This window comes from Labeo rohita, unplaced genomic scaffold (genome assembly GCF_022985175.1).
Source record: "Labeo rohita strain BAU-BD-2019 unplaced genomic scaffold, IGBB_LRoh.1.0 scaffold_185, whole genome shotgun sequence".
NCBI classification, from domain to species: Eukaryota; Metazoa; Chordata; class Actinopteri; order Cypriniformes; family Cyprinidae; genus Labeo; species Labeo rohita.
In genome coordinates this window covers 60,241-84,337 of record NW_026128055.1, presented here as the reverse complement: position 1 = coordinate 84,337, position 24,097 = coordinate 60,241, and the positions used below count along the sequence as shown (strand labels likewise).

General features: G+C 34.6%; 1 protein-coding gene and 1 pseudogene across 1 annotated transcript; both read right to left on the bottom strand.

Annotated features, from left to right (window-relative positions):
• Positions 1–120: 120 nt before the first annotated feature.
• On the bottom strand, positions 121–3,240 carry LOC127159016 (NACHT, LRR and PYD domains-containing protein 1 homolog). Its single transcript, XM_051101969.1, has 4 exons — positions 2,987–3,240; positions 1,170–1,253; positions 600–704; positions 121–256 (listed from the first exon to the last, which is right to left on the bottom strand). The coding sequence occupies exons 1-4, from the start codon at positions 3,109–3,111 to the stop codon at positions 238–240; spliced, it is 333 nt and encodes a 110-aa protein (XP_050957926.1). The 5' UTR covers positions 3,112–3,240; the 3' UTR covers positions 121–237.
• Positions 3,241–3,706: 466 nt separating this feature from the next.
• On the bottom strand, positions 3,707–6,777 carry LOC127159007 (NACHT, LRR and PYD domains-containing protein 1 homolog; annotated as a pseudogene).
• Between the last annotated feature and the right edge of the window lie 17,320 nt (positions 6,778–24,097).

Here is a 24,097-nt window from a genome sequence, read left to right as displayed (position 1 = left end):
AAATACAGAATCAGAAAATATATTATAGTAAAAAAAAAACCTATAATATTTAAGAAGGGGTTAAAAATGACAATATAATTCATTGCATTTTGTAATTTTGTGTTAACATGCTGATATGAATATATGTTACATTGTTTTAATGAGGAGACGCTGATCCAAACGGCGCTCTGATTCATCATCCACAGGATGCAGTGTAACTGACACCATTATATTTATTCCAAGTTCTTGATCTGTAGCTTAGTTTCCAAACAATGGCCTTATAAATGGAGACAGGTGTCATCAAATCAATGTTGAAATTTGTCTAGTAATTTATATAGCATTTATTCTTATGATTCTAATAATGAAAAGAAATATATTATATATATATACATATATATATAAAAGCATATAAGCATATACTGTATATATAAAAATAGGTAAGAAAGAGATGGTTCTTTAAAGATCCGTTGACTGAATGGTTCTTTGTGCACAGGTTATGAACTGACCAGGACTGTACAATGTACAATCAATATTAGCTTGCTAAATACTAAATACATGCAACTGAAAGACATGCATACACAAAAACCTGTACATTAAAATATATCAACATGTCCACTTACGGTCTTAAAATCTCCATAGAAAAGCCCCCTGCATTCAGATGAATCTTCACAGTCTCCCTGCAGTCATTCATATGTGAACACTGCTTACCTCCTTTGCATCTGTAGCTTTATAACAAAACAAACAGACATATCCTGAAATTTGTTTTATGGGAGGATCTTAAGGAACATAATAGGTGCCCAAGACCTACAATTTTTCACCCGGTTTCACAGACAAGGCTTGAACCTAGTCCTAGACTAAAATGTAAGTCTGAGCTGTTTCATCTGAAAGAAATTTGCCCTGACTGATCTTAAAACATGTCAGAGCCTTTGTTTTGTCTCAAGATCCACACCAGTAATGTTTTTTTCTAAAGTATTATAATAAATTACTTAAATGTCCTAATTGAGCTATAACTAAATCCTGGATTAGACTAAACCCTGTCTGTGAAACCGGCCTTTATGAAAGAAAAAAAATACTTGTTAAATGTTAAGTAATATATCATGAGGTTTTTAAATTAGAAACAACCTAATTCTTCCAAACTAGAACAAAATGTAAAATCCAAAAATACAAGCTATTTATAAAACAGTACAAACCCTTCAATTGTCAGTGCACAGTCTGGTCTTATCTGTGACTTCTGGAAAACCCTGATTGCCTCCTCCGGTATCCAACCATGTATCCTACAGTTCGCAGACATTCAGACATCCATACAGTCAATGTATATATGTATTTACTGTTTACATAGTATTACAATTTACAGTGTATTCTTTGTTGTGTCTTGTACTACAGGCTTGTACACATTTCCCTGATGAGGACCGATGTGCTTTCACAAGTCAATTGACCATATGCAAGGATTACTTCCTTGTTTTAGATAAGCCAGCTCAGTCATTTCCGGTGAGCTGTACTGTACTGTAATAGGAGTGTCCTTTGCTTGTTTTCTCTACATAATCCATTTACAACTCGAAGAAATTATTTGTTTGTCTAAGAGGACCAAACGTCTATATATACCATTTCAAGAATGACAAATGCGAATGTAAAAAATTACGTGAGCAAATCCGCTAAATATGCGGGAGTCATTTGATATAATTGACAGTAATAACCGAATGAAACACAAGCCGATGTCAAAAAAAGAGCTTAGTCTTAAATGATTCAGACTAAATTCAGAGTAACAAAACTACAGCAGTAACAAGTTTGTGATGTTTGAATTATTTATAATATTAAAATATTTAAAATTCATACTGATTCTTACTGAATGCATTATTTGATTTTTATATCATTAATATTTACCTTATTTAATTTGTAGTAAATTATATATAAGTATTTAAATAATTCACCTTTATAGGCTGTTTGTGTCTGAGCTTATTTATTATTTATTTTAATGACTTTCTGCATTTGCTATACTATATACTGAAGTATGGTAAAAGTACTAAAATTTGTTATACCAGTAATTTTATGATAAATCGAAAAACAAGACATGAAAAAACTATGGGAGTTGAAATAGCAGCTGCAGCCAATGAGTGATCCTCTTCTGCCATCTTCTGGTTATAAGGGTAAATCATCTTAAAAAGTCTTTGTTTTCTGTGAAAAAGCATTTTTATGTCGTCTTTGTGAATGAAAAGTGAATCTTTGAAGTGAATTTTACTGCACAGTTGTAGAGTTGAAAAATAATAAAGGCATTACAATATTACAAGATGTTAAAAATGTGTTCATGACTATGAAGGCAAGTTATTGATTATCAAGAATACTATTAAGGTATTGTTGAAGAGAAGCATGTCTAGCTTGCTAATATAAGATTAAACAGTTAAGACAGTGTTTAGCTGTCAGCATTTAAATGTACAACTACGTCTAGGTACTCTCCTGGGATTACCAGGCTCAGAATTTAAATTATATGCTGTTAAATAATGTGAAACTGAATGTACATGCCACTATCATTATTTACGATGTTGCAATTACTATTTTCTCAGTTTCTGATAAGAACAAGGCAGGAGAGCAGTCTCAAGAGTCTCCACCTATTCAATTCAATTCAAATTAATTAGAATTTTATATATAGTACATATAAAATGAGCTACACCGGAAAGTTAGGAGCTGGCTTATCATTATGCCTAAATTCTAAAGAATGCTCCGTGCGTATGGTCAGTTGTTAAGGAAATGTTATTTAACCTTTTTTGTTACCTTATTCCAAGATCATTTGTCTCAGATACTTCAATCTTCTTTTAGCTAAAGCACATAAAAATTTAAAAATCTGTTTTACTTTTTTATATCCTTATTTTTACCTATTGTGATGCACAAACTTGTAGGTGAGCAAACGGTGTGTATAAAATCATTGTCAAGAGGTAACGTATTGAATTTAGCCAAAACATAGTTCATAATGGGCAAAAGGCACAGGTGATTTAATGATGAGTTCATCTCTTACCTGAGTTCAGTTAGACTGGGGCAGTTCTTGCTGAGGGAGACAATCTGAATAGCCCAACTCTCAGTCAGACTGTGCACACGCAGTTCCATCTTCTTCAGTCCAGACAAACAAGAGATGTAAAACATTAGCACTTCTATGTTCTCTGTTTGAAGAGCTCGGAAGATATTTGTCCAGTCAATGTTAATTAGATGAGACTGTAGAGAAGTGAGACTGATGAATGATAAACATTTATTTTCTATGCATGGTTCTATGTAGATCCTAAAAACAAACAGAGTTAGCACCAAATTAGTGATTTTTTTTTTTTTTTACATTTTTTTGTTATTTGCATCATTAAAAGAGTGTTTAATAAAATCCAAGGTACAGCAAAAAGTAAAAGTAAAATATAGTGCTATATACCATGCTGCTGTAAAGTATGTTAACCCCAGTGCAATTATATATATTTTCTATAATATATGACACTAAAGGTTTATATTTACAGTTCATATATTTATTCAGTCCATATATTTATTTACGATAAATCAAATGTTAAGTCACAAATCTATATCTACTATTGCTGAAGGTTTATTTCCTGTATGACAGATTTTAGACAGGCCAGTATACTAAAAAAAAAAAAAAAAACAATTTTCTATAAAACAAAATTATTAATTAGCAGTAAATAGCAAGTTAATAAAAATGTTAAGCATGAACACAAGAAATATTTGTCTTTTTTTTTTTTTTTTTTTACCTGAACAGTTCTTGACTGATTGACGTGATATGAAGGTTAAGAACAGAAGAAGTATTGCCATAAACCGACAGAATCTCAACACTGAAAATAAAGGAACAGAAAGAAAAGGAATAAAAGTAAAAAAAAATGAAAGGGCATTGTGAATTTGAGCCTTTTACTTTGAGTCTGGTATATTAAAGACATTACCAATTTGTCTGTCCTTTCATGACAGCATGAATCAGATCCACAAGCTCAGAATCTTTTTGAAGTTCTGGTGTCAACCTTCAAAATCAAATCAAAGATAACAAGCTATGAAAGTTTCTGAATAGAAATGTAATGTAGTCTGTAGAGATGTTTGAGTAGTATGTTGCAAATGCATGCATTGCAAATGTATACTATATAATAACTATAGCATACATGTATATAATATTCTAATAACTAAATGGAGTCAGCTAAACAGTAAAAAACAAAAAAATGTGCCCTTTACCAGTGTTTGTTCTCATACAAATATATAAAAAGTCAGCATCCAGGTAAGTAAGAGATTATTATGTACCTCAACTGCTTACTGTTTACATTCACTGAGGGTTTGTTTTGGAGTACTCACCTTAAACTCTCAAATTTGTGGAGTACAGGAAGAATCATAGACTGCTTTTCAATTGTTAACTGGCAGCAATGGAGGGTCAGTTCTTTCATCCACTGACAGCACTGACAACAGTACAGCAAGGCCCAGCAGTCTGTTCTTCGTAGAGGAGCATAAAAAACAAAAATGCTTCCCTTTCCATTTAAAATTTCATTTACAAAGCTTTCTTCATGGAGCTCATAGAGACAGTGAAGAATGAGAAGAGAATCATACTTTTTAAAAAGCCATTCTTTCAGATGGTTCTGCGTTGTTGGATGAACAAACACACCATATTTCCTCTCAAGTGTGTCTCTAACATCCTCATTCAAAAGGCCAAAAAGAAACTGCATTACAGCTGCATCACGTGATTCATGGTAATGGGAACGTAGTTTTGTGAGTTTCTCCTTAAACGTCTTGCTGTCGAGTGAGATGTAATACAGAGCGGTGAAGAACTCCTGAAAACTGAGATGCATGAAACTGAACATGGTCTCATGATGGATTCTCCTCTTAAACAGGAACTTGCACAGGAATGGATTGCTAGCAGGGTCTGGAACAGTTTCATAAACCATTTTTCATCAAACAGGACTTGTTCTTCCAGTATCCCTCTCTCTGCCAGCTGACCCAGACTCCTCAGGAGCCTCGAGACAGACTGACTCAAACCCTGGCAGTGATGCTCCAGCAGAGTGGACACAAAGTCAACATAGATGGAGGTGGTGGTTTCCAGTCCACTTGTTACATCTGCACCATCACTGAACCTCTCTCGCAAACCGTGCAGATGATCCAGCAGATGACAGGGATGGAGCAGGTGGTGATGAGTGTTTCATTTGCTCTCACACATTCATATGCTTTTCTGAAAAGTTCCTCATTCTGAAAAAACTTCTGGAAGTACTCCTCCACACTCTTCTCAGAGAAGCCCATAATCTCTGTGAAACGCTGAGGTCCTTTGAGCAGTTTACCCAGTGTGTCTGTAGCTGTAGATCTGGTGGTGACCAGCAGGAAGGACTCTGGCAGGATGTGACCCTTCAGCAGGGCACAAAGAGTGACCTCAGGTGGGGCTTTTTGAAGTGGATCAGTATGTGCTGACATGTCATAAATGTCCTGTGTGAGTTTCAGCTCATCAAATCCATCAATAATGAAAAGCACCTTCTCTGGTGACTGCTGTAGTATCTGTGAGATCTCATCTGATGTTAAACTGCAGCTGTAGCTCAAGATCTCCACCAAACTCTTTCTGCCAGAAATGCGATTTATTTCTTTACACTTTAGGTGGAACACAATATCAAACCGCTCTTTGTAGAGTTTATCAGATGCCCAGTCCATCATGATCTTCTGCACAGTGAAGGATTTTCCATTCCCAGAATTTACCCTGCAGTATAACAGCACTAGGACTGATCCCATGGTGATCTACATTAAACAGAGAGTTCACATGGACAGATTCATCACTGCTCTTGGAGCTGAGGACCTGCTGGAAGTCCTCTCCACTGGAGCGAAGCTCTTCTTCTCTCTCTTTTTGATCTCTATGTTTCTGAAGGATCAGAGGTTGTGTGAAGCGCTCAGACAGCAGCACTTGTTCACCAGGCAGAGAGTTATACTCAGTCACATACTGATACTCACTGCAGATCTGCTTCTTATATTTAAGTATCACTGATCTCATTGCTGCAGAAATAAAATTGCAAATATTAAAATCTTTAGGAACAAATTCTGACTTTTAATACAATAAAAAATCAGAGCAAACTATAAATAGCTGGTAAATTAAAGGTGGAAGGTATGACATTCAAAACGTTACTATTAAATTCATTAGTCACCTGAGGTTTGTGTTTTTTCACATGATGTGCGATACCCAGTGAAACCTGCAGAACATCAGACACATTTACAAAACAGATTTTCAGTAGCTAAATCTATAACAAATATAAAACTATATTTAGTACAACTGTATTAGCAAATATATAATATACATATTTAAAATACAGTTTACAGCACTGGTATTCAACAATATTAACAGAAAACATATAGTTAATTTTGTCAGCTTCTGTCTACATTAAAAAAATCTTACCAGGTGCATTATGTATGATGTGTACATTGCCTGCTATAGTATTGTTAGTGAATACAGGTTCTGTAACATTGCTTCCACTCCGAGCTGCAGTATTGACATTTATCCCAGCATGAGATCTGGAAATGTTCTGGTTAGTGCGAAACTCTAGGTAACAAAGGAAAAAATGTAGGTAATATAATGCAATCTAAAATGTAACATAAATACATAATTACATTTGCTCTTCAGCTGTACATTAACTTTTTGCTTAAATTTAAGTTAAGCCAAATCTTTGTGTTCTTCAGCTGTTATTTTTCTCGTACTTTTACTTCACATAATAAAATGTTAAAGATTAAGTTCTCTAGTTCTGACTGATAAAATCATGTTACCCAAAACCATGAGAGAAAATGTTTAGAAAAAGTTATACATACTGCCAAAAAAGTCCATTTTAGTTCATTTTCTGCAAGAATAGAAATACACACATTAAATAGGCCCCATTATAAAATAAAATCACATAGTAAGTCCAACTTTAAAGAAAATGCATAAAGCTTTTGACAGGTTAGACGCCACACAGAATTTTAAAAGGATTAAATTGAAGCTGTGATGGATCTTTACAATGGCTCGCACTCCCTGGTGAAAAAAACAGCATATGCTGGTAGGTATGTTTTGATGCTGGGATACTGGTTGGGTATGTTTTGTGCTGGTTTAAACTGGTCCTGGTTTATTCTGGTCATGTTGCTGGTCAAGGACCAGCATAAACCAGTTAAGGACCAACTTAAACCAGCACCAAAACAAACAGACACCAAAGCTGTTTTTTCACCAGGGCTAATCACGTAACTTTTTTTTCCCCTAAAAAGACTCTTTAAACAACAGTAACGTTAGTCTACAACTTCTATCCCTCACAGCTCTCGTTTTCATTACTGTCAAAAATTACATATAGTGCTACCCTGACTGAGGTCTATTGCATTTACCAGCAGAATGCATTTTTAGAATAGGTTTTGGGACGTTACCTTATTTTCACAGGGAATAAAGTGAGAATGAGGCAGACTGAATAATCAAACTTTGCTTCCGTGATCATGCAGGTTCGAGGGGCATATCACATAGTGACGTAGAGAACGTTTGTCTGAATGAGAACTGGACACTGATGTGTTTTCGTAGAACAGATGATGGCAGCATAATACAATATAATAATACTGAATCAAAACAGTAGGCTTAAAAACATGAACAATACACTTCTCCCTTTTCATGCTTTGTTTTGCTGTGTCGAAGTCAAAGTCAACTGATTTTGATTCATCTCTTTGTTCTGTTCACGAAATGACTCTCAGTTAAGCAGAAGGGCAGGAGTTAAACAGGAGGAGGTCAATGAGTCGTGAGTATGAATCCTTATAATCAGTGTTGGGAAGGTTACTTTGGAAATGTAATAGGTTACAGATTACAAGTTACTTGATTTAAAATGTAATAAGTAGTGTAACTTTTCAATTACTTTATTAAAGTAATGTAACATTACTTTTAATTACTTTTTGATTACGTTTCTAACTTTCTAATATTTTCAACTGTTAATCATTTTGAAACATTTAAACCAGGCAGAGTTAACCCTACAGTAGCATTCAACACTGATTACTGTCAGACTTTCAAAATCCTTTATCACTTGAATTAAAATTATAATAAGTAAGGGATAATATACATCTTTAAGGGATAATATACATTGCGATAACAACTGGCTGAATGTACATTGTCTCACTTATTGCACAGCTGCTTGATAGATTATTTAGATGTTTTGTGGCAAAATTATTAGACACGAAACACTGATCCGAGTTGAAAAATTTGAACGCAAAGCTTCCATGAAGAAATCAGTTGCTAGCAAACGGCAAGTTCAAACTAGACATTTTAGGGATACAGTGCAGTCATACCACTTTTCTTGCATAACATTTCACCACATAAATAATTAGGTATTAGTACTAGTTTGTTAGTTGTCTTATAATCCATTACACTGTGCACAAAAAAAAAAAATGGCAGCAGCTGCGTTTGTATGAAACAATAGAGCGAGTCCATGATACCAGGATGACAGAATTAAGAAATTGTCCACATAATATTGAATTAAGCTTTAATATTTTATTTAACCAAACGCAAAGCTTCCACCACGAAAAATGATCAAGCATATAGCACTGACTTAAGTTAGTGAAAAAAAGAGAATGAGCTGTAATCATTTAATTTAAAGCACAGCCACCACAAAAGACTTTTTTTTTTTTTTTTTTTTTTTTAGGAGGAGAGAGGGGAGCAGGATTGGCAAAGGACCTCGAGAGGAATCGTTTTCGGGTCACTGAGCAAAAAGTTACATATATGTCACAACAAGATCATAACATAAATAACATCATAACAAGAAATAGTTTAATAGCTACTGGTTTTGAAATCAAATGTTTGCATAGTTATGACAGAAACACTAGCATCTAACAATGGGAAAAAACAATCTTTAAAAATAACGTATATGCATAAACACAAATAGGAAATAAAACAGTTATCGAATAAGCATGTGTCCTATTCTGTGTCCTAAAGTCCTGAAACATTGGTGTCTCATTTTAGAGCAGTCAATGCAATTTAAAAGAAGTCAGTTGAATATGGCAGATGATGGGGTGTGAAAAAAAATTCAGATGTAATACTTTGTAATTGGCATTTTTAAAAGTAACTGTAATTTTTACATATTCTTTCTCAGTAACTGTAACTAATTACAATTACATTTATTTTGTAATTAAATTAGGAGGAGGGCAATAACTAGTTACTCCCCAACACTGCTCATAATACAGATCATTTGAACAAAGTTATAAAAAAACGCTGAGTTGTTCAAAATAAAAACACAGGAGCAACATTTAAGGCGGTGAAAGTGATCACAACAAAGTTTTAAACCAGCAACAATACTTTTATAGTATTAAATCTTGCTTCGCCTGTTTTCCTAGGAGTAAATAGGTCTGCAATCGATCAGCTGTGTTGTTCTAGCTAACAGACACACAAAGATATATTAAACATGCAAAAAAGTGACAGACGATTTGAAATAAAAATGTCTACAGGCAAGAGTAGCTAATAAATCCAGATTTTTTTATGTGCTGTCACTGTAATTTACGAATTAGCAATAATAACAAAATTCTTTAGACCTTTAGGCAAGGTGCCACTCTGAAGACACATTTGGAGTTATTTATTTTTTTTACCAAAAAAAAAAAAAGACCTCTTTAACAGCTTCAACAGTTTTAGTTTACATCAGGCATGAGCTTCTCGATCTGCTCAAGGTGATGAGTGCAGCAGTCAGAGTATTTGTTGCATCTGAGTCTTCACAGAAAAAATGTTACGAGAATAAAGTCGAAATGTTACGAGAATAAAGTCGAAATGTTACGAGAATAAACTCGTAATACGAGATTAAAATCGTAGTATTTTGAGAAATAATGTCAAAATTATGAAAATAAAGTCGTATTTTACGTGAATGTATTGTACGCTTCCACCCACAACACAAACCGACTGAAGCAACCATTAATTGCAATGCCGTACGGCTTGAGTTTATCATATGAATATGCCACAATGCGGTGAGACCCCGGCTGAAGTACTGAGCGCGCCGGTGTTCAACTCCTTCAGGATCGATTGCTTTATTTGATCATCATCCTCATAAGCCGTTTTTCCACTGTCGTGCCGAACGGTTCTTAGAACGCTGTCCGTCTCCGTTGGGATGCACATCCCCTCAGCATTTGTTGGTAACCTTATACCTGTCGTCACCTTTTGTTTATTTTATTTTTTGCGTTGTTTGTAGTTGTGTCCTTTTTTCTGTTATTTAACAAAGTCCCAAAAACAGAAATATCTGATCATATCTCTGTTTATATTACAATTGCGTTACCAAGGCAACGACTGACACATTTGTATTTACATTCCAAAGAGTTCCGTTATCAGCACCACAGTGGGAAATGAAACCGTATCCGTGCTGACTGGCCCGGATCGGCACGGAACGGAACGGTTAAGCGAAGAGAACGGTTCGGCCCGATAGTGGAAAAGCGGCTAAAGTCTCTTGAGAAACAACATATCCTCTTCAAATAGCACACAGATGTAACCACCGATATCCGTGGAGTCGACCACTGGTCGCCATTTCAGGGAATAAAGTGAGAATGAGGCAGACTGAATAATCAAACTTTGCTTCCGTGATCATGCAGGTTCGAGGGGCATATCACATAGTGACGTAGAGAACGTTTGTCTGAATGAGAACTGGACACTGATGTGTTTTCGTAGAACAGATGATGGCAGCATAATACAATATATAATACTGAATCAAAACAGTAGGCTTAAAAACATGAACAATACACTTCTCCCTTTTCATGCTTTGTTTTGCTGTGTCGAAGTCAAAGTCAACTGATTTTGATTCATCTCTTTGTTCTGTTCACGAAATGACTCTCAGTTAAGCAGAAGGGCAGGAGTTAAACAGGAGGAGGTCAATGAGTCGTGAGTATGAATCCTTATAATCAGTGTTGGGAAGGTTACTTTGGAAATGTAATAGGTTACAGATTACAAGTTACTTGATTTAAAATGTAATAAGTAGTGTAACTTTTCAATTACTTTATTAAAGTAATGTAACATTACTTTTAATTACTTTTTGATTACGTTTCTAACTTTCTAATATTTTCAACTGTTAATCATTTTGAAACATTTAAACCAGGCAGAGTTAACCCTACAGTAGCATTCAACACTGATTACTGTCAGACTTTCAAAATCCTTTATCACTTGAATTAAAATTATAATAAGTAAGGGATAATATACATCTTTAAGGGATAATATACATTGCGATAACAACTGGCTGAATGTACATTGTCTCACTTATTGCACAGCTGCTTGATAGATTATTTAGATGTTTTGTGGCAAAATTATTAGACACGAAACACTGATCCGAGTTGAAAAATTTGAACGCAAAGCTTCCATGAAGAAATCAGTTGCTAGCAAACGGCAAGTTCAAACTAGACATTTTAGGGATACAGTGCAGTCATACCACTTTTCTTGCATAACATTTCACCACATAAATAATTAGGTATTAGTACTAGTTTGTTAGTTGTCTTATAATCCATTACACTGTACAAAAAAAAAAAATGGCAGCAGCTGCGTTTGTATGAAACAATAGAGCGAGTCCATGATACCAGGATGACAGAATTAAGAAATTGTCCACATAATATTGAATTAAGCTTTAATATTTTATTAGCTAACCAAACGCAAAGCTTCCACCACGAAAAATGATCAAGCATATAGCACTGACTTAAGTTGCCCCGAGTCTGCGCCATATGTCACAACAAGATCATAACATAAATAACATCATAACAAGAAATAGTTTAATAGCTACTGGTTTTGAAATCAAATGTTTGCATAGTTATGACAGAAACACTAGCATCTAACAATGCCTTAATAAAACAATCTTTAAAAAAAACAGAATATGCATAAACACAAAAAGACTCTTTAAACAACAGTAACGTTAGCCTACAACTTCTATCCCTCACAGCTTTCCTTTTCATTACTGTCAAAAAGTACCTGAAACATTGACTAAGGTCTATTCATTTACCAGCAGATGCATTTTTAGAATAAGTTCAGGGACGTTATGTTATTGTCAAAGGGAATAAAGTGAGAATGAGGCAGACTGAATAATCTAACTTTGCTTCCGTGATCATGCAGGTTCATTTTTTCCCATAGTGACGTAGAGAACGTTTGTCTGAATGAGAACTGGACACTGTGTTTGCGTAGGGCAGATGATGGCAGCATAATACAATATAATACTGAATTCATCTTTGATTCATCATTTTGTTCTGCTCACGAAATGACTCTCAGTTAAGCAGAAGGGCAGGAGGAGGGCAATGAGTCGTGAGTATAATCCTTATAATACAGATCATTTGAACAAAGTAAAAAAAAACGCTGAGTTGTTCAAAATAAAAAACACAGGAGCAACATTTAAGGCGGTGAAAGTGATCACAACAAAGTCGATTCATTTTTAAACCAGCAACAATACTTTTATAGTATTAAATCTTGCTTCGCCTGTTTTCCTAGGAGTAAATAGGTCTGCAGTGATCAGCCGTGTTGTTCTAGCTAACAGAAACACAAAGATATATTATAATTACAGTCAGACATTAAATAAAACATGCAAAAAAGTGACAGACGATTTGAAATAAAAATGTCTACAGGCAAGAGTAGCTAATAAATCCAGATTTTTTTTAATGTTTTGTCACTGTAATTTACGAATTAGCAATAATAACAAAATTCTTTAGACCTTTAGGGAAGGATGCCACTCTGAAGACACATTTGGAGTTATTTATTTTTTTTACCAAAAAAAAAAAAAGACCTCTTTAACAGCTTCAACAGTTTTAGTTTACATCAGGCATGAGCTTCTCGATCTGCTCAAGGTGATGAGTGCAGCAGTCAGAGTATTTGTTGCATCTGAGTCTTCACAGAAATGACAGCATAATGACACAGATAATAGATACATTAAAAAATTATATGTCAGAACTCCTCATATTTGGTCAAGTGTGAATCAAAAGCTGCTGGATGCATTATTATGTGAGATCACACCACAGAAGTCTTTATGGGAAAGAACATTAGAGAACACGCATATTTTCATACAAAAAGTAAATAGTATTTCAATATTTCACATTCATCAAGCACTCATCCACAGCTGTCCGTAACACTAGTAGATTATTTAGAACTTACACAACATATGACTACAAGTAAACATATGCAATAACAACATCAAATTGCAAACAAACAAATTCACAATGCACTCAGGACGTTTAGCGGATTCCTTCAGTAACTTGATCCAACCTCTAAGACCAGGTAGACACTCAGAACCATCAGAGCCCTTTGAACCAGCATCAAAACTAGAAAACAGAGATGATACTGTGAGAATCATAAGATAAGGTTAACATGTTTAATTCTACACTACCTGTTACAAACAGCTGACAAAGGATCAAATCTGAAAAACAGTTTTAAAGTTCAGTTGCACTTCACTTATATTCTTCCAGGTATTTCAGCACTTACAGTCACAACATTCTCAGTTTTGTTTTAAATTCCTGAGCAGTCAGACATTGCAATGCTTGTATCAACAATGTGAGATCAATAGCCAAGTTCTTGCTGTTTATTGTGGTAAAGCAGTGGTGCAGAAATTACACACTTGTTCGGTATCAGTATAAGCTCTTACACCTTAAAAAAGTTTTCAGACAATCAGACTGAAAATCATTAAAAGGTTCTTGCTAATTATTTGTAACGAATAAGTGAAAAATATTACTATATTATTTTAATATATACATAGTAATCAACGCCATGCCAATCATTTTTAATGATTTGTAGATCATTTTAATTGTTCAATTCAAAACAGAAAGATTTATCGCATTCACAAAGTTTATCACAAATTTATGGCAGTCAGCATGGAGGTGATGTCGCCCCACCTCTTCAATCATTCACACACTTCCTCTCAATCGAGGTGTCTCCTTTAGGAGCTATGCATCATAGCGACTTTCATTCAAGTAATATTTTTAAATTAATTTTTTTTTTTTTTTGCTGCATTTGTATGATTTATGAGTCTTTTTTGTTCTGGAATCTGAGAGGCCCTTTTCATTTGTGGTTTGTGAAAATTAAAATGGGTTTATTTTTATTACATTTAATTGCCATTCCAATGGCATCATCTATCTTTGATTTTTTTTTTGTGCCACCTGGAAGAATGAATAATAAAAAAAACTTATATGACAAAAAATGTTTAATAAGCCCAAGGCATTAAATGTTTGACCAGCACAACTCTTGTCTGTGTGTCATTTCTCAAATTTTCTTTAAAAAAATACAAGTCTTTGTCTTTCATCCAGGCAGTTTCATGCAGAATTTAACTTATGAAGCTGTGGACCAAAGTTCCTCACAACAACAACAACAACAAAAAACTATGTTGCTTGAACTATGCTGACATATGATTTCAGAAGGTTTTTCACATATGGAAGATTTTTTTTTTTCATTTCATTTTTCATTTTGGAGCTTGACAGACCCAGCTCTCTTTCCAAATATGTGCAAAAGAATATTCTTTTATAAAATAATTATTTGTGAAACAAACAGCCATTTTTGGATAAGTTGTTCCTTGAAACGGTAATTAATGTAAATCAATAAACATCTACAGACACTTTCGCTTTAATGTTTTATTAAACATTCATATAAACTTGTAGGCAAAACCAAACTATACCAAACATTATATTTTGAATGTATATTCAGAGGAAAACTTCTCCCAAGGTTTTCTTCTCAATCATCCAATGTCAAATTAATCTTCTGCATCACAACATAATTAGGCTAATAACTTACAGGCTAATTACAAGTCCATTTTTTTCTTTTTGTATATAAACAGTACACTCACATAGTCACACAATATATACATTTAAGCAAATCTCAGCTGCTTGATTGTTTGTATCCTCAAATGTCAACTATTATCACCAGCTCTAAACTACCAAAATTAAGCATTAACATTATGAAACTTTTTAAAGATGATTTGAAACAATATGTATTGTGAAAAAGTTAAATACAAATAAATTGACTCAACAACTACTACAATACAACACCTAACTGCATTTTATATACATTAGGGTTATGTCTTCATCTCCATCCACAGCTCTAGGTAAAGATGCTGCTTTTCCAGTTTTCTCCTACATATCAAGCTGTACCATTATTTTTAAAACAAGGCCCTTAAAAATGGAGAGAGAAAAGAGATAAAACACATGATAAAACATGATCTTACAGTTCTCATTGTTATTGATGCATTCATTTGTGTTAATCATAGTCTTTACTTACTTTCGTAAAGTCTCCATAGAAAAGCCCCTGGAACTCAAATGAATTATCACCTCCTGGTTGCAGTTAAGTTGACAGTTCTCCTTCACGTGTGCATTTTTGAGACTGTTTATTGCATATAAACCTTCATAACCAGAAAGCACAAAGCACAGCATCACTGCAGATTCAACAACAAACCTGGCATCTGCTTAATAGAATTTGTGTTAGAAACAGACCAAAATGTAAGTTCCTATTCTTGGCTAATAAACTAATGTCTGAATAACAATTCTGAAACTTATGTTTTTTTCCCCACACAAATTATTATGTAACTTCATAAGATTTAAAATATACTGCAGAAGTCACAAAGACATCTTTCATGGTGTTTTGAATTTTGAAGCTTATAAACTCTAGTCTTGATTAAACTGCATGGAAAAGACAGACTAGCACATTTACTGATGCAAAAAGTATGATGATAAACCAATACATACCCCTGAACTTTCATACTGCAGGCAGGTCTTGTGCATGACCTCTGCAAGATCTTGATTCCCTCCTCCAGTAAAAAGTCAGCATCTACACTGTAAAAAATAAAAAACACAATTTGTTGAGTCAGCTTAAAATAATTTGTTACTCTGCTGTCTTAAAAGTTTAAGTTCACTCAACTAAAATAAGTTTAGTCAACTTGAAATGTTAAGTTGTAACAACTTAGATATTTGTGTTTGCTAAACTTAACAGATGGGTAAGTAACCCAGCTGCCTTAAAATTTTAAGTCGATTCAACTCAAATATCTAAGTTGTCACTTAGTATAATTTAACATTTCAAGTTGAATAAACTTTTTTTGAGTTGACTGAACTTAAAATTTTAAGGCAGCCAGGTTACAAATTATTTTAAGTTGACTCAACAAATTGTTTTTTACAGTGTACCCTAGTTTGATGATCTAGATTTTAGGAACTGATACACTTAATGTTTTGCTTCTCACACATTCATTTGAACAATTCCATGACAGTTCAAATGGATGTTACCAACAACATATCTTCTGAGGTGTTCCACAGAAGAAAAGTTACACAGGTTTGGAATGTAGTTTGATGTTTAGAGAAATGTTCACTGAATTTTGATTTTCTGGTGGACTACCTTAAAAAATGACCTACTACACAATAGTTCCTAACAACAGACAAATGTATGGAGACACAGGACAGAAGGTGGTTTCAGATCTTTTCCTTACTTGAGTTCTGTTAGACTGAGGCAGTTCTGGATGATTTGGAGGGTCCAAACAGACCATTGTTTTGTCAAGCAGTCTACTCTTATTTCTATTTTTTTCAGTTTATAGAAATAGAGCATATACATTAATGCATCTGAATCCTTTTGGTGATTTATCTGGAAAAGTTTGGTCCAGTCGATGTTGATGAGCTCTGAGTGTGGCAAAGTGAGACTGAGTGATCGCAAAGATGCTGCAGGGTCTTTATACCGTGAAGTTCCTATGCTGATACTATAAAAAATAAAACAAAATTGGTATCAGTAAAGCAACAGATGTGCATTGAGTCTGATTATGTTGTTATGTGTCTATAAATCAACAACTAGTCGTTTAGAACTTCTGATTTTTATATTATGATTAACTGATGGTTAATGATTTTTTTTGCATCATGGTTTGCATCATTAACAGTAAACAAATAAGCTGAAAGTGAAAAACAACTTCATTGTTTGATCTGTTTTGAGTTGCCAATTTAGTTGCATTACTTTCACCATAATAATAATCTGAAGGTATTAGGTTGGAGAACAAACATGCCAGACAAATATGAGATATCTACATGTGTACAGGTAAAACTATTATGCCATCATGAAGGTGATTATATGATCATCATCAGAAAAGGCTATTTGATTAACAGGAAAAACAAAAACAATTAAATTTTTCTACACCTGAACAGCTGTTTAGTGATTGACAGATCAAGTATATTGAGTAAGGCGGCACCACTGCCTCTCCAAGATGTGACATGAACTCTGCAAAGCACAGAAAAAAAGTCCATTGAAGGATGATAGTATGTGTCATATTTTGAGTCAGTGGTATTAATACTAATAATAATTAAAAAACTTACTCCTCTGAGTTTAGTGTCTGTCCTCTTGTGAGGGCACCCAGCAGTTTAACAAGATTAATGTCTGATGGATCATCTAGAAGCAAACTTAAAAATCAAATACAGAATATTACTGTACATACTAAATAAGTTACATTTTCAATAACAAAAAAAATAACAATGTAACGATACATTTATATGTATTTGTAATGTCATAAAAGATTTATCTTAATATTATTTAATGATAATTCCGAAAATTGTAAGACTTTTATTTTACATTTGGAATACTGGGGCCAGTTGCATAAACTTAGCCTCTATGTTAAGACAGTGTCTTAAGAACTATTTTGACCAACTAGCAGTTAACTAAGGGGTAATCAATCATGTATTTTGGATTCAACTTAGACTCATCTAAGTTTTTGTGTAACCGAATTTTACAAATTTTGACCAGTCTTATAGAAAGAAATTGGATGACTAACTTTTAAGACTAGTCTAAACCTTTTATGCAACTGGCCCCTGGAGAAACAGATAAAAATAAACAGCCAGTGGTGGTCACAGCAGCGTCGCTAGGGCTAATCATTCGGGGCTCGAGCCCCGAAAGTTTTTACTCCAGCCCCGAATGATTTTTTGTAGGGACCTATGATTTCCTTGGAATTTGACAATGTTTGAATTATTTAATCAAAAGTTGGTCATTAAACTTAAATCAAGTAGCGATATGGACTGGTATCTGTAAATATTATGCCGCAAAAGAGTATTTAAATATGAATCCTGCATGTTCTGCGTGTCTTTTTATGAATGAACGTGTAGAAAACGAAAACATCTGTAGAAAACGGTTTCGTTTTCTACAGATGTAATACTGACACGCGCAGTCATTTCTGCGTCTGCCGTTTCACTAAATAAGGGCATAAACACGTTAACAACATCTGAGAGTCACTTCATGAGCATTTCACTGTTTCATTTGAGTAAAACAAGTGTCAAATATATACACAGAAATTTAAAGATATTCACGGCAAGTTGGCAACCCGTCAAAATAAAAGTTCAGTTTAACTTTATTAATCATTCAGTATAATGTACGTGCCTATTACTACTACTACTATTAATTAATAAAAATACTTTTTTTCCCCACACAATATTTCTTTCACGTTTAACATTTTAATAGTAAATCCCCTTTATTTGCCGAAAATAAAATATAATTTTCTTTAAAACATCAATTAAATCAATATTTTAAACCTTCATCTGATAACCAGAAAAATACACAACACAGAATTCCATAAGGCTATTGTAAAAATAAATAAAAGTTTTTTTTATGCATTCAAATAAACAGATATGCTAAAACATATTTGGTAACAATAAAACGTAAGGTGAAAAAAAAATTAAACCTAGTTCCTAAACATATAATATTTCTTAACTTTTGATAAATTCACAGTAAATTGTATAAGATTCATGGTTTTAATTAATTACACATAATTAAATACATTTTGATTAATAAAGGTAAATTTGACCATTAAAAAGAAGACCAGAAAAATGAAAACAGAATTTAAAAAATATATAATAAAACAGAATTTGGGGAAAAAATAGGGCCCTATTTTTGCATGCAACTATATGTTTGTTACAGTTATAAATACATTTTCAAATGTATTATTTTATTTGTCTAACATATTTTTGTAATGCTATAATTTTGTTATTGTTGCTTTGATATGTTTGCTATTTGCAGTGATTACTATTTACTATTGTTAATAGTGTGACAAGGTCTTTAACACCCAGTTTAATGCCCCCGGACCCACACCTAGAAGGATCCAGGTTCAACCACTTGTGTCTAACAAAATCTTATGTGAGCATGATGTGAGCTCCTACCAACTACCACTAGCCCCTGATGTTTTGGCACCAGCCCCGGATGTTTTAAAATCCTAGAAACGCCCCTCGGTGGTCATATCACAAAAAAGGAAGACAGGGTAAGAATATCATTGCATTATCAATATAGGATCTGTTTTGCACCAAAGAACTTACTTTAAATATTTAAACTTGTGGAGTGCAGGCAGAATCATCATTAACTTTTCAGATGTTAATGTGGAATATCGGAGATCCAACTCCACGATGCTCTGACAGCACTGGGAGCAGTACAGCAGGGCCCAGCAGTCTGTTCTTCTGAGGAATGCACCATATGTATCAAACTTACACAAGGATTCCATAGCTTCTTTCACAAAGTCATCTTCATGAAGTTCATAAAGACAGTGAAGAAGAAAAAGAGCTTCTCTTTCATACAAAATTTGATAACGAAACTTTCCTAAAATCCATTTTTTCAGACAAGCCTGTGCATTTGGGTGAACAGACAGACCATGTTTCTTCATAAGTGTGTGTCTCACAGCCTTATTCAAGAGACCAAATACAAATTGCCACACAGCTTCAAAATGACAAAAAGGAGTGGAAATTAGCTGTGTAAGTTTTCCCTGGAACTCTTCTTCATCCAGAAGGAGATAGTAGAGAGCAATGAAGAACTCCTGAAAGCTGAGATGCATGAAACTGAACATCGTCTCCTGGTGGCTTCTTCTCTTAAAGAGGAACTTGCACAGGAATGGGCTGTCTGAAACAGTTTCATGCACGCTTTTCTCATCAAACAGGACTTGTTGTTCCAGCATCCCTCTCTCTGCCAGCTGACCCAGACTCCTCAGCAGGGTCGAGACAGGCTGACTCAAACCCTGGCAGTGATGCTCCAGTAGAGTGGACACAAAGTCAACATAGATGGAGGTGGTGGTTTCCAGTCCGCTCGTTACATCTGCACCATCACTGAACCTCTCTCGCAAAACTGTGCAGATGATCCAGCAGATGACAGGGATGGAGCAAGTGGTGAAGAGTGTTTCATTTGTTTTCACAAATGTATAAGCCTTCCTGAAAAGTTCCTTATTTTGAAAAAACTTCTGGAAGTACTCCTCCACCCCCTTCTCTGAGAAACCCATAATCTCAGAGAAGCGCTGAGGTCCTTTGAGTAGGTGGCTCAGTTTGTCTGCAGCTGTAGATCTGGTGGTGACCAGGAGGACGGATTCTAGCAGGATTCGACCCTTCAGGAGCGCACAAAGAGTAACTTCTGGTGGAGCTCTCTGAAGCAGATCAGTGTTTAGTGTCATGTAAGAAATGTACTGTGAGAGTTTCAACTCATCAAATCCATCAATAATGAAAAGCACCTTCTCTGGTGACTGCTGTAGTATCTGTGAGATCTCATCTGATGTTAAACTGCAGCTGTAGCTCAAGATCTCCACCAAACTCTTTCTGTCATAAATGCGGTTTATTTCTTTACACTTTAGGTGGAACACAATATCAAACTGCTCTTTGTAGAGTTTATCAGATGCCCAGTCCATCATGATCTTCTGCACAGTGAAGGATTTCCCATTGCCTGAATTTCCCTGCAGTATAACAGCACTAGGACTGATCCCATGGCCATCTGGGTTGAACAGAGAGTTCAGATGGACAGATTCATCACTGCTCCTAGAGCTGAGGACCTGTTGGAAGTCCTCTCCCCTAGAGCGGAGCTCTTCTTCTCTTTCTTTTCGATCTCTATATTTCTGAATAATCAGAGGTTGTGTGAAGCGCTCAGACAGCAGCACACGTTCACCAGGTAGAGAGTTATACTCAGTCACATACTGATACTCACTGCAGATCTGCTTCTTATATTTGAGAATTACTGAGCTGATTTCTGAAGAAATAGTCAGTATTTTCAAATTACAATACTGTAAGAAATTTAAAAGTAGGCAGTAATAAGTGTAATACTTAAATCGTAATACAATAAAATTCATCAGTCACCTGATGTTTGTGTTTTTTCAAAGTGTGTGTGATACTCAGTGAAACCTGCAAGACATTAGACACACCTGCTCTGAATACTAAGAATTTTGACATTTCATATAGATTTCATATACAGTACGCAGCATATGTACACCATCTCTAAACAAATATGAAAATATCATATTTTCTTAATGATCACTAAGGCAAGTCATGGAAAGATGGAAAACATTAAAGGAGAAGTCCACTTCCAGAACAAAAATTTACAAATAATTTACTCACCCCCTTGTCATTCAAGATGTTCATGTCTTTCTTTCTTCAGTCGATAAGAAATTATGTTTCTTGAGGAAAACATTCATGAATTTTTCTCCATATAGTGGACTTCAATGGTGCCCCCAAGTTTGAACTTCCAAAATGCAGTTTAAATGCAGCTTCAGGGTCTAATCTAGCAAAACGATCAGTCATTTTCAAAACAAATTGACAATTTAAATACTTTTTAACCTCAAACGCTCATCTTGTCTAAGTCTGTGTGAATCAAAAAACAATCAGAGAAAAAGTCCCATCATTTTCCCTGACCCCGTGTTTACAAAAGTGAACATGCAGAGAAGATCAAACGCCCTTTAAAAAAAAAGATAAGGCAGTGATGTAGGGTGTTTTTCACGCTGAAGAAGAAAACGAGACAGGAGTTTTTTGGCATACCCTAACTGTATTGACCTGGAGTACACAGACTATGCATGCACATTGCAGAGACAAGACAAGATGAGCATTTGAGGATAAAAAGTAAATGAATTGTTAATTTGTTTCAAAAATGACCCATCAGTTTCGCTAGATAAGACCCTTCTTCCTCAGCTAGGATAGTTAAAAGCCCTTTGAAGCTGCATTTAAACTTCAGGGCCCCACTGAAGTCCACTATATGGAGAAAAATTCGGGAATGTTTTTACTCAAGAAACATAATTTCTTATTGACTGAAGAAAGAAACGCATGAACATCTTGGATGACAAGGGGGTGAGTAAATTATATGTAAATTTTTGTTCTGGAAGGGAACTTCTCTTTTAAACATACTTAATGAAAGGTGGCAAACAGATTAAATACACACTTAATTAAAATATATATCATTAATATCTGTAAAATAAGTAAATTAGCCAATTTTGAAGGGTTGTAGAAATTAGTACTCCCTTGATTAAATTCAGTAAACATGTAAAATTCTGGTTTGAATCACTTTTATGATTTTCTGAGGTCAAAGACTCATTTGTGGGGGCCCTGGAATATTTCCTCATAAGGGGGCCTTGGGGGTAAAAAGGTTAAGAACCATGTAAGCCTCAGGAAATACACTGTATTTTAATGTCATTTTTTAATCCTTTCCCCAACTACACTAAGAGACTAAGAGAGAGTTAGAGAACCATTAAAGGGGTCCTACAATGCTTTTTCACTTTTTCCATTTTAGTCAGTGTGTGGTGTGTATATTTGGGCATAAAAAAGATCTACAAAGTTACAAATCTCAAAGTCCATTCCAAAAGGAGATTTGTCAAGGGGTGTGGAAGTACTGAAACACCATCTAAGCTGTTCGCTAATTGCGATGCACTGGGACAGCTAACCAATCACAACCAGTGCTGGCCTGTAGGTTTGCGGGGCCCTAGGCAAGATAATGAAAATGGACCCCACTTTGGACAACTTTAAAGGTGATTTTCTCAATATTTAGATTTTTTTGCATCCTCAGATTTTATATATTCAAATAGTTGTATCTCTGCCAAATATTGTCCTAACCTAACAAAGGAAAGCTTATTTATCCAGCTTTCAAATTGTGTATAAATCTCAATTTCGAAAAATTTACCCTTATGACTGATTTTGTGGTCCATGGTCACATATTGTATAAAATATATTTTCTTCTTTATAAACGAAGATTTTAAAATATATGAAAATCTTTTTGTCAAGGGTAAAATGTTGATGGTACCAAATACCCCAGGAGATCTATCGCCACATCCTCAAATCAATGCTGTTTTGTGGGCTAAAGGAGGTCCTACAGGTTATTAGATAGCTGGTCATAAGGTAACCCTGATACCACACGTACATCACAGCGACGTCAATTTTATGCCTGCAATTACATTTGCAAGATGTATTTTTTAGTGTTTGCTTATCTGCAATACGTCTATAGGACATTTCCTATCAGAAAATGTTTTATTTATAATGTATGTAAAACTGACATCTTGTAGACATCAGATGTTTGTACACAGCAGATGCTTTCCAGATCAAGCAATCTTTAATAGACATCTTGCAGATGTATGTGTGCTATCTGGGAATGGCTCATCGGTGCACGTTTCCAGACTGTTTAGTGAGGCTCAGAGGTGGCTAAAATGCATTTAACATACATGAATATAGAAATATTAAATTAATGAAATAACTAAAATTATCCTAAAAAATGAAACTGGAACTGCCAGTAGGTTGCGGCAGGTCACCAGCTGCCCAAAAGTGTTTTTCAACCCTGGTCCTGGGTGCCCCCCAATACTGCATGTTTTGAGTGTCGCCGTAATCAAACACACCTGATTTGACTCATGAGCCAATTTCCAAAAAAAAAAAAAAAAAAAAAAAATCTAAGCAGTTGCATCATTTTATCACTTTGTTAAGAAAATGTATTTTCATGAATAATTTTGACATGGTTCTCTGGTAATTGATCAAGTACACTTCCTTAAACATTATATTGCGAAATAACTCTATTGTGTCTTCTAAGTGAAGAGTAATTGCTTAATTTGTTAAGTTTCAGTGGGGGCGTACTTATTCATGCTGAGTACTGTATATTTCATTTACTTCATATATGTATGCTTGACTTGTAATAGGGGAAAAATTATCACTGTCAATATTATCATCAACAATGAATATATAAACATTTTCCTTACCAGGTGCATTATGTATGATGTGGACATTGCCTGCTATTTTACTGCTAATGAGTGCAGGTGCTGTAACATGGCTTCCACTCCGAGCTTCAGTCCTGACATTTGGTCCAGCATTTCCAGTTATTTCTTTGTTACTGCGAAACTCTAGAAATGGAAAATACTTGCTTGTATTGCTTGTATTGACATTATTGTGTTTCTAATGTAAAACATAATCAACAGTGTTGGGGGTAAAGCATTACAAGTAACGCAAG

Bases quoted from the DNA above. Each gene is read 5' to 3' on its own strand.
- LOC127159016 (XM_051101969.1), bottom strand. From the start codon at position 3,111: ATGTTTTACATCTCTTGTTTGTCTGGACTGAAGAAGATGGAACTGCGT. The intron at 1,254-2,986 runs GTAAGAGATGAA...TGCGAACTGTAG, and splicing joins CCCAGTCTAACTGAACTCAG to GATACATGGTTGGATACCGG. The intron at 705-1,169 runs GTTTGTACTGTT...TTTGTTATAAAG, and splicing joins TGTGCACTGACAATTGAAGG to CTACAGATGCAAAGGAGGTA.